The sequence below is a fragment of the Bombyx mori genome, chromosome 11 (genome assembly GCF_030269925.1).
Source record: "Bombyx mori chromosome 11, ASM3026992v2".
In the NCBI taxonomy this organism is placed as follows: Eukaryota; Metazoa; Arthropoda; class Insecta; order Lepidoptera; family Bombycidae; genus Bombyx; species Bombyx mori.
Genome location: NC_085117.1, coordinates 6,438,237 through 6,450,472, shown reverse-complemented (window position 1 = coordinate 6,450,472; position 12,236 = coordinate 6,438,237). Strand labels below are relative to the sequence as shown.

Genomic DNA, 12,236 nt, shown 5'->3' with positions numbered 1-12,236 from the left:
TGTCAAAGCCGATTTTAGATGACTTGACGATTGTTACAGCCCTGCTAGAACAGTGAAGTTTTCAAGGAGGAGCTAAATATCGAATTAAACGAGACCGTGAATAAAGTATTATTTAAAAATATATACAGGTTCGGTTAGGGCTTTTGTGCATTTTTAAACAAAATTCTGACAGTATCAACAGTTTTTTTGGTCCACATATTATTATAACGTATACTGCATCATGTTACAGTACAATTGCTCTGTTTTTGGCTCACAAATGCATCGCTAATAAAATATTAAGTATCTTAATACTATTTGTCACTTTATATTTTAATTAGGGCTATCAACATGTTTAACTTTAAGAATATTCATAACAAGAATACAAAGAGCTTGAGGTATGTGTTAAAATGCTAGAGAATTTTCAGATATCCATTGGCATTGCTAGTGTTAATAAGTGACAGCAACCACGTACCATCCTATTGTAGTAATAAAAAAGATACTGATTGTACTTTTTACTCTTCAGAGGTTTTATCGTCGCAGTGGCAGCCCTGGGCCGCCATAAATACGAGCTTATCGTCCGTGTTTTGTTTTGTTTGCTTCCATTTCCAAATTAGTTGCATTATGTAAGTATTTGATCGGCGACTCAACTGTACGTCAAGGAAACATGAATTTATTAATGAGATTCGTTTTAATACGAGAAGTAGCGACGTATGACATTACATTATTCTTTTGAACTAGTGGTCCCGCAGTAGTCGAAATTCGACTATAATTAATTGAAATTATAAGTTGGAACATTATAATGGTTCTATTGTCAAAGACTATTTATTATACTTCTATAATCACAGATTTCGCCAAGACTACACTTTAGACAAATATTAACAAAGACAAACAATATTTAATCTATTCTCAATTTGACAACAGACGTCAAGAACAAAAGTTTGACAATAAATATTTAGTATGCATGCGTGTGTGCGTCAAATACATGGTATGTAGTGTGTGTAATGTTTTCTTTAATAATTTAATGTATCTTTTATGCATTATTTTAAAAAAATATTAGCATTGTGCACTTCTTCTCTGTATTCTCTATAAGTGTGGGAAATTTCATACTCCTCCGTAAGCGCAATTTTCGTAAAAAGGGGTACAATGTTTTTGCTTCACGTATTAATATATAGATAGTAACATTGTATTTAATAATAATAATAAAAACATTTATTTCCTTTCGCACAGATTTAGATTATTACAGGTAGTTAAATAAATAATTATGTCGATTGATTTTCGTAATGAATTGAATGAATCTTCTTGACGTTTATACAGAATACAGGCTGATGTGCCTCGTAGGGATAAAAAGCGGACATTTTTAATGTTGGTAACGTTTAAAGGGTGACACCGTTGTTACCGATACGATTGAGACTTCGATCTAATGGCTATGGATTCTGGTAATTCACTTAATAAGATAATAGAGATAATTCTAAACTAATTTATGCAACAATAACATTTATTTTTTTCTCGGTATATCGGGAATGCAGTCTTAATACTTGTGATAATTTTTCTTCATATAATAAGTTACTCATCATTCTCCTGTCCGTCTTCCGGTCACCTGGGGTCGGTGCAACATGTTTTCTCCTTCCCTACTTCCTAGATCATGTACCATTTCTTCGCTCACTCTCCTCCTACTACACATATAATCCCCACTATTATAAGTTACTATACACGAAATTTAGTTCTCACAGACTCAACGACGCATCATTTTCAATTTTCAAGATATTACAGGCCGGTTGCTGTAAATAATAAACAAGAATAACGAATCGTCTTTTTTAAATGAATTAATAAAGTCATTTAGTTTTACGTCTTATTCTTTCGAAGGCTTGATAATATTTATTAAAGAATAAACGTAATAAAAAAAAACATACAATAGAAATGAGATGCCGTACGTCGCCTTTATCGTTTCCTTAACTCGTAAAATACTTCACCCCTTATTCGAAAATAAAGGTACTGTCTGTACATTAGCCAGTTGCTACTCGAAGCTATTGCCGGCAAGAATAAAAAAAACTTTAATATTTTTTCTAATCAATATGTCACAATGAACAGTTATGATTTTGTTTATGATGTATGCGTTGCCGCGTCTAGAACCCTGTTAGGTCTTGTATAATTTAAGATAGTCCTGATTTTTCTCTACCAAATCGCCGGTCTGATCTAGTAAAGACGCTCACTGGCCCTCCAAAAATCGAGGCTATAAAGACCACAGAAGACAGGAAGACGTGGGGAAGCATTGGGCATCGAGTAGTGAACATTTCAAATTATACACGACCTTCCGTTATGAAGATTCAGGAAAGAGAGAGAGAGAGAGAGAGAGAGCCCTAGCAACTACAAAAGTACTGAGAAGATTCGGCGAGAAACTCAGTGGGCTGAGTCTATGAGTTAGGATAGTTCTGTCAACATAAGATAGGCAGTAAGGCAACAAACTGGTGTGAATTTATAATACTAAATACTTGCATATATTTTACTGTGTATTTGGTGACATATACTACATTTTAGAAAAATAAATACTAGTTTTCAATATTCTTAGTTCATTCTTTGTGCAAAGCCAAATTAAAATGGATATCTATAAATAAATAATCGGGAACAAATCAGATGCGATCATCTAACCCCGAACTATTCCCCAAACGATTCCCTCTTCTTTGGAAACCAGAGACATACATACCGACATACGGCTTTAATAGATATTAAACGCCCAAGCAAAGAGCAAACATTCGGGTATATCATATGAGTGTGACTTGACGAACTTGGAATCCGCAACTCTTGAACTGTTAATATGATTTGGTAGATAATAACGCACTTCGTTTCGTATAAATTTTAGTCTTCTTTTAGTAATCAGGAAACAAAACATGAAGCTGTAGCTCTATCTTTTCTGTACAGCAGCACCTTTAGACAGTCGACGTTATCAATCGGAGATACAATGAGATAATAAAAATAAAGACCCGATATATCTTCACAATAGAAAATAGTTTAACACGGAGAATACGGTTACTAGGAAAAATGTCATAGCATTAGCGCATAAGAATTAAGGCGATTTTTACATACAATAACACTTCTTCTTGGGTACGTTCCGTCGTGTGGGATATTTTATTTTCAAAAATTATGCCGTTTAGGAGTAGTGTGTTCCGAATATGAGATTCCTTCACGGTAAAATTAGCTGGTCTAGAGCACGCCTTACTTCTAAATAAAGTCCATTTCAGCTTCGGATTGAAATACCGACTGTAAGCATGTTTTGTTTAGAAAACACAAACCGAACATGTGACTACGAACGACTTTCAAAATGACGGATTGATTCTTTTTTTTTTACTTAAGCTGAGAGTCTAGACAGACCATATCAGCGTAACCTTAAGCAGTAGGTGAGCTCACGGGGCTCAAACCTGACGATATTGCTAACACAAACCCTAGCAAGAGCCGTGCTTCGCTGAATCTACCAGTGGGTCACGTGAAATACGGCTCGTTTTGCTGCCTATTCTTTGGTTTGACTTAGATCCGATCATTTAAAAGCACCCCTTAGGCAAATCTCTAAAGATTTTCTGAAACATTCATGAAAATCGATCCAGCCGTTTTGGAGTCTACAGAGCGTACATAGAGAACATACGCGTGTAATTAATTGCGGCCTGTATTGTAAGCACGGGAAGATATCACCATACTGTCTATATCTGCCGCCTAATAGCGCATTTAAAAGATTTGTCATTATAACGTACTTGTTGAGTATCAAATACTTTTGATTACTTCAGCGATTTTTTATATTACATAATTTTATTATTTAATTTATTTGACCGAATGGTTAGTCGAGCAATTGCAGATATTGTACCAAGGGAACAAGATTTAAATCTCGATCGGAATAATATTCGTTATATCTAATATTAGGAGTCGGAGTATAGTTGCTCATGTAATTCATAGGAAGAGAATAGCTTCATTTAGTGGGACGCTTAACTTTAACAGCTGGTTCATAAACCTCTTTTGGCTCGCGCGGCTAGACAAAAATGAGGTTATGATAAATAAACTTTACAGTAACATGGAATTTGTTGAGAACTTCACACAACAAACTACTAGATAACATTATTTACGTTGTTTATCATCTTATTTATAAATTGATAATGGCAAGACGTAATATTTTATTAACGAACACCGAAATTCAGTGTATTAAATTCATGTAGTATCTCTTTGGTATAATAGAGAACTTGCACAACATGCTCAAACTCTTCCGATCACGTGTCCTTTATTGATCCGTAATTCGACAATAGATTATAAAAGTACTTTTTCTTCGTTTTCCGGTTTTAATCCAATGCGTAAACTTTTTTCTGTCGCTTTTTATATTCTCAGCAACAAACACACACACACACATTCAAAAGGGAAGAAAAGCAAAAAAAAAAAGTTCTTTCTAGTTATTTTCTATTTTTGAATTATTACACAATTGTCAAAAAGGTGTCTGTAGTTTTAGGGTTCGTGTGTGTCTTTTTTCCCCTACCCATACTGTAACCTGGAGAGGCCATGCCAGCGTAACCGGGCGAGTAGGTGAACTCTCGGGGCTCTAACTTGACGACGTGGCTAACACTGACCCTAGCTAGAGCAGTGCTTCGCAGAATTTACCACTGGATCGGAAACGCGACCCATTGAGAAGAGCCGGCGAGAAGCTGGGCTGTTCTGTGGGTTAGTTTACTCGCCGAGCCCTTCGTCGCAAGCGACTGGTTCGACGAGAACGATTACCAGTGCTTAAGGTACCTAAAAGCACCGTTAGTGGAACGGGAGGATCAGATATGACGTGATCTTTTTTGTACTGTTCTATTTGAACTATGTTCTGCACATTATACACTGCATTCTTGCATTAACACGGTGTGTTAATGTCGCCTCCGCTGCTCCCGATTAAGAAGAACAATTGTACTAAGATTTTTTTAAATTTAGTGTCTTAATATTTTTTTGCATTCTATTTTTCAGTAATACAATTATTTCTGTGTATGTCTATGAGTTTCTTTATTCCTTGTAGAGTATCGTCAGTGTTCATATTTATTTAAAATATATTCTTTATTTGAAAAAAAAAAAAAAATTGCCCGCGTACCGTTTGAGGTGTGCTCAACACAAATACAGTAATTACCACAGCAAGCAGTACCCATACTACCGGAACCACTAACACGTTCCAGTTTGAGTAGCCATTTTGCACTACACTTCGTCTATAACATACTTTGAAAGGGTAGCTATTGTACATTACAATAGCAATTTGAACCTCGAATGTCTCAAAGCGTTCGCGTCGTAATGTCTGTGATCTCCAGCAATCACTCAACTCCGGCTAGTAAATAAGCTCTTTCCCCCTTTCCCAGCAATAAATTCCTCAGACCTTAATCTAGCAATTCAGAATGTCTGTGATCTCCAGCAATCACTCATCTCTGGGCAGCAAATGAGTTCTTGTCCTTTTCACAGCAATAAACTCCTCAGACCTTAATCTTGCAATTCAGAATGACTGTGATCTCCAGCAATCATTCAACTCTGGCTAGCAAATAAACTCTTTCCCCCTTTCACAGCAATAAACTCCTCAGACCTTAATCTTGTAAAATGCCGAAAAACAAACAAGAAGCCTTCGAAATACATTAAAAATATATTAGTTCGGAAATTTATGACAGTCTACGATGAGCGCGGTCACAAATCATAGCGGCGACGCGCGTGGGCGACCGCTTATTATCGTACGAGAGAGTTTGTTAGTCGTACATTGTGGCTCCGAGGTGATACAGAGTGTCAGTAGGAATTTCTAATATAGCGTAGTGATTTTTATGGCCTTTGATGGCAAGTGAGCGATCGCCAGTCTGTTAAGTGTTAGTGAATCGTAATTGCGGCTCACGGGAATCAGCAATGCTTCGGATACAACCAAACTGTTGTCACTATCAGACAGTCGATACAGCGCGCAATTCAACCTCACAGTTGTTTTTATTTTTTTATTGCTCAGATATATGAACGAGCTCAAGCCCACTTAGTGTTAAAAGGTTATTGGAGCCCATAGACATCTACAACGTAAATGCCGCCACGCACCTTGATATATAAGTTCTAAGGTCTTAGTTTTTACAGTACAACGGCTGCCCCACCCTTCAAAACGAAACGCATTACTATTTCACGGCAGAAATAGGCAGGGTGATGGTACCTACCCGTGCGGACTCACAACACGTCCTACCGCTAGTATAAAATATATATACACTAGATGGACTATGGCATGTCGCCCATAGAATAGTAACCATAGTATACTATGTATGTATTTTTTACAAAAATGAACTCTTGTATTTTCTTCGCGCGTCTCTATTCGATTCGAGTTTCTATATGGTAGACAGCGGCTTGGCTCTGCCCCTGGCATTGCTGAAGTCCATGGATGACGGTAACCACTCACCATCAGGTGGGCCGTATGCTCGTCTGCCAACAAGGCCAATAAAAAAATAATATAAAAAATAATATTCGTAGACATATTGAACATTTATTTCTCGATTTAATCTCGCACTTAATATTGTAATTTTATTGGTTTACGATCGTCACGACCGCGACAACTGTGAACTATACGAAACGTCGGAAACAATAACATAACAATAATAAAGAAGGAATTAAATCGTAGCACTGGTTGTAATAATAAATACGTTCTATTCATGACCAAGTAAGACAGCCACAACTTAACTAAAGGATTGTTGTTCAGATTCTGAACGTCTAAATGTCAGGCTGAAATAGCCTCTCAAGGCTATCAGCATAGGCAGGAAAAAAGACAGGTCTCTATAGGATGATGTTGGTCGTAACCTGTCGTAACAAAATAATAACAAAAGAACGACGTCCGCCATTACACTCTTTCTCTTTCAACGCATCAATTTTATATTTCTCTGATATTCAGTCTTTAAATTTGTTTGTTGTTTTTAAGGGTAAAATAAATATCTAAAAACAATAAATACAGTCCACGCTCAATCGCGACAACGCAACAATTGTACCTGTATATCCTTTTTGAATCCTTACATATTCAAAACTTACATATTTTCTAGAATCACCCCTCATTATTCACTGTCTTTCCAAGCCCATCTGCAGTTAAATGGAGTCCATAGACATCGACAACCTAAATCCTGCCACCCACCTTGAGGCTTGCGTTCGAAATGTCAATTTTACAGTACAACGGCTGCCTCACCCTTCAAACCGAAACGCAGTACTGCATTACGGCAAAATTAAGTGCATTGGGGTACCTTTATCGTAACACGCCCTACCGTTAGTAAAAAACTCTAACACGCATTACTAAAGTCTAGAATGAAGCTTGAAAACTTTTGACTAGCACTTAGCAATGCCGATGTCCATAAACAGCATTGATCCCTCACAATCATATTTGATCATAAAAAAGGCCTGTACAATCAAAAAGCTTTCGGAAGTTCTGCTCACGTCTTTGTACGTCGCAAGCTGCACAAACATAATATTCGTACTGGAATTACTTCAGATTATTGAATACGGAACCGCTTGGTGCTTTAGAGCGACCATTGTTCTAGAGTTCCGGATTGTAATTCTAATCTATGTTTTGTTTAACATACTGTTCCTTCATTCATTTAAACAATACTTATCGTTATGCATATAGTATATTAAATTTATTAATGTTACTGTAATAGAATAATGGGCAATAAAATTAACGCCTCTTGTGGCCTAGCCTACCTAAAGAGGTCACTTGAATTACACGCGTCAAAATGGATACAATCACCCACATCGAAAGATGCGTTCAGAATCTACTGCTTCGCGTTAGAAATAGGCAAAACGGAGCGACCAGCGCCAATGCAATTGAGATAGAACTGTGAGGTATAATACAAATAAGATGGTAAAAGCAAGTCGCAGTACCGAATAAGCAGAGACCTGGGTTCAATTCCCAGCCCAGGCGCGCTTAAAATTTATTTCATCCACATATAAAAGGTTATTTATTTAAGTGCCTTTGACTAAGCCATTGCTTCTTTATGTAAAATGTGCTCCTATAATAATCGAATGTTCGCACAGTGGTCGACGATAATTCCCAACATCTCAAGATGTATTTGTTAAGTACTAGATGCTGTATGTTACCGCGTTATGTATTACATTTTCTCTTCTGTTTGGTTATTGATATATTTGCAGTAAGGACGAAAAAAAATCGATTGTCTGTAAAGTCGGTTTACTGACGATAGTTGAAGGTGACAACGTCATAAGAAAATACTGATGGAATGGTTTCTATTTTCAAAAGAAAATGCCGGCTCCATCGAATTATAAGACGTTGTCACGTCAAAAACTGTTTCAATTTTTTTTACATAACACGTTGACGGCTTTAAAAAAAGTGGTCTACTTTTCTTTATTTTTCTTTCGTTTTTGTAGGTCAATTAAGCCGTAATCATTCTTTCGTTTCACTGAGCGAGGAAGAACATCAGACGATCTTTTTTTGCGATTCAAATAAGAATTTAGACAGATTCCCATGTCAAAACTCGGCGTCAACATTCATTACATATTAGATTCAACTAACCACTTAATATCGAGCAGAAGACTTGTTCACTCATCATTTTCAATAGGTTTTTTGTATCATAAATGAATCAGGCGGAAAAGAATTAAATATTTTGAGTCACTGTGTTTCTGACAGTTGTAAATGACAAACTTATTGCCGTTAAATAACTTTAGAACAAAACGTCCTCGCCCGTCTTAACCTGCGTCTTCGTATTAAAGTTAGTGCAAAAATTTTTAAGGCCTTATTAAAACTATAATTGTTAACTTAGAACAGTTTCGGTTACACCAAACGTATAAGTCTTTCAATTTTAGATCGCAATAAATACAAAGCATATTAATAAATATTATTAACTGCGAACAAATCACGCGCGATTACCGGACCGCAAATTAGGATTCCTTGTGTTCCTTGTACCTGAGACTGACATATTTATATACGTTTAAAAAATAAATGTATAGATAACTAATAAACACCCAGACAAAGAGCAAACAAACATGTTCATCAAACGAACTTTTGCCCGATGTGGGAATCGAACCCACGACCCTGCCGTAATAGTCAGAAGCGATAACAACAGCTCCAGCGAGTCAGTTTATGGTCAAATTAAGGTACTACGACACATGTAGATAGTAATTATTAATAAATCTGAATGCCGACTGACTGACTGGTGACTAGTGATAGGAGGTCTTGTGAATCCGCATGGGCAGGTAACACCACCTCGCCTATTTTTGCCGTGAAGCAGTAATGCGTTTAATGCGTTTCGGTTCGAACGGCGGGGCAGCCGTTGTAACTATACATGAGACCTCAGAGCTTATATCTCAAGGTGGGTGGCGCATTTACGTTGTAGATGTCTATGGGCTCCAGTAACCACTTAACACCAGGTGGGCTGTGAGCTCGTCCACCCATATAAGCAATTTTTTTTTTTTAAATGCTATGCAAAACCACGACCAGAGAGCTCAGCCAGGAAAACGAATTAAAAATTCCCTTCCCAGATGTTAATGTTCATTAAACAAGAATGGCTCGATTGCAACACGGAACACAACTAAACGTATAAATAACTCTTTTATAGAACTATAAATCGTGAAAACGAGACACGTAAAATAACTGGTCAACGTAACTCATAAATATTGCAACGAAACTGCGAACAATACAACGGGCAAAAATCTCGCCAGTTGCGGTCGGAGGAGACGATACGTTTGATCTATTGTTGGAGTCCATAAATAATGTGTACCTAGAATCTAGTAGCGTGACTGACAAGCTACTCGTCAACCTAGAGATTCAATTCGGAGGAAACATTCACAACCATAGAAGCTAATCTATACTAATATTATAAAGAGGAAAGATTTGTTTGTTTGTTTGTTTCGAATAGGCTCCGAAACTACTGGACCGATTTGAAAAATTTTTTTTCCATTAGAAGCCGATATTGTCCCTGATGAACATAGGCTACTTTTTTTTTTTTTTTTTTGTGTGTTTTAATGTTTCCGAAGCGAAACGAGGGCGGGTCGCTAGTATACTATATAGTAGTATTATGATGAAACTTAAATATTACTTTTTAACTATTTACTTCGTTAATACGACGGTAAGACGAGTTGTTAGCCCGCACGGATAGCTAGGTGTCTATAAGGTAATCCTATTTCTACTGCAAGGCATTTGTTCTGTTGATGCTTAAGCTGCGATCCAGTTTGAAGGGTAGTACAGTCGTTATTCAATTAAGATAGTTTTTTTTATTGTTTAGAAGGATGGACGAGCTCACAGCCCACCTGGTGTTAAGTGATTACTGGAGCCCATATACATCTACAACGTAAATGCGCCACCCACCTTGAGATATAAGTTCTAAGGTCTCAGTATAGTTACAAGTATACATTGTCATATCTTTGGTCTTCGATATCCAAATAACTACATTTTTCCGATTCCGTGATAAACATTAGACTGACCTTTACATTCGTTGGCGTCTCGGGCGGTCGCGCGGCCCCAGGGTCGATCGAAGTGGAACGGCTTGCATCTCTCGCAATCTCGACCGGCGGTGTTGTGCTTGCAGTCGCAGGCCAGTTGCACTACTCCACCAGCGCTGGAGCCCTCTCCTTCCTTCATCGGGATGCAGCGCGACGCGTGCCCGTTGCACTTGCACCGACCTCCGACGGCGAAATCAGATACCGCGTAGTGCTGTGTGCCAGGAGCCGCCTGCTTCTTCAAATCTATCTCGTCGCCTTCGTTGACCATGTGCAAGCGATTAAACACGACTCTCACGTCTGTCGCGGTCACCCAGTCCTGAAGCACAGGGGAGAGGTCGAAGTTGGCCGCGCTGGGTCGACCCTCTAGGGTACTAAATGCAAGTCGCGCGCCTCCTGCACTGTCGCCGGCCAGACGGTGGGTGTCGGAGCACCTCGCCTCCTGCTCGTTCGCGGCGGTCACCGTGGCCTTGTTGGGCCGGCCGTACACCCGCCGACACTGACTCGAGTAGAACTGGAAAGGTTGCCAGTTGAGCCCGTAATCTGCACTCTTGTAGATCGCCACTGAGTCTGGTCGGGCAGACTTCGGACAGAACTGTAGGCTGATGTACGTCAACTCATATTTCTTCCCGAGGGAGAGGGTCAGCGACACATTGTCGGGAGGTGAGTCGTACGAGGCTGGCATGAGCGCGGCCGAGCGCCAACACGTTATGTTATTGGGGTTGTTGAGGTCTGTGAGATAAAGCGACGGGTGGCGGCGGTCAGGCCGAGCCGCATCGCACACCCTGCAAGCCAGCTCCGGAGACTGGTCGAGTGGAGGGTCGCACAGGTTCTCGGGCCCGCGACGGCCGCACGCTGAAGACGCGATCACGGGGGCACCGAAAGCAGCATTCACGAAATCGGGGATGCACCTCCGAGGGCGCGACTCCTCGTAGCAGGGGTCCGGTGGGGTGGCCACCGCGGCAGCCAGCAACACTGCCAGCAGCAGCGCCGACACCAGAGCTGCCATCGCTCACTTACACTTACACTCGCGACAAGTTCGCGGCACTCGCTACAGAGGGCGGCACGTGCGATCCGATCCACGTTCACCGCACAACTGGCGGGGAGCGGAGCTTTCCGACCGGAGCTTTTGTACTCGCACTCCGGTGTGCGCTCCGACTTTTTTTACACGTTATTAGTGAAAGTTCCTCGTTTTAATAATAGCCCGCGATCGTATTAATATGTCCGTTGATTGTTCTATTTTATTAGTATGAATTGACGTATGTGTATCAGTCGCGGCCCGCTGTCTCCCCCGACCGAACGACTACAAATTGTTGTGATTAGTTGCTTGTTTTTATCAAGACTCACATAATACGCTACGACGGCTTAAATGTTGACGTTATGATAAAGATAATGAACATTCTTCAAACAAGACTGACGGGTTTGGGTTTTCAACTATAATTTGTGTTACATCAACACAGATTACACTTAACAAGCAACATCGATATGTTAAATTTACCTAAATTTTTAACGTTATTTATTGATTCACCACAATGTGCTTCCCGGAAAATTCTCGCTTAATTTAAACACATAAGTCTAACAAAACGAAATTAATTTAATTACCGCAAACACAAACACAAAATTCCACAGCAACGATCCCCTTCGAACGAGACCTCTACATAGAGTTGATTGTATAGATCGCCATACTCTACCTGCGTCTAATTCATGTTCTCTACCCATTGTACACGAGGGCATTTATCAAGATGTTTTATTAACAAAAACTCTATATTCACGACAGATTTTAAATTTTAGAGCTGGTAGAGCGCGATTTGTATCTGCAATAT

At 39.2% G+C, this 12,236-nt stretch overlaps 1 protein-coding gene across 4 annotated transcripts in view; it reads right to left on the bottom strand.

Moving 5' to 3' along the window:
- Positions 1-11,682, bottom strand: part of LOC101744167 (netrin-B) — a 249,874-nt gene extending 238,192 nt beyond the window's left edge. For 2 of the 4 annotated variants that reach the window (XM_012688689.4, XM_062671047.1), the window contains exon 1: positions 10,399-11,681. In XM_012688689.4, coding sequence (XP_012544143.1) covers positions 10,399-11,422 — 1,024 coding nt within the window. In that variant the 5' untranslated portion in view covers positions 11,423-11,681. Of the gene's footprint in view, positions 1-10,398 lie in introns of all 4 variants that reach the window. The other 2 variants (XM_004924107.5, XM_012688688.4) reach the window with 2 other exon arrangements.
- Between the last annotated feature and the right edge of the window lie 554 nt (positions 11,683-12,236).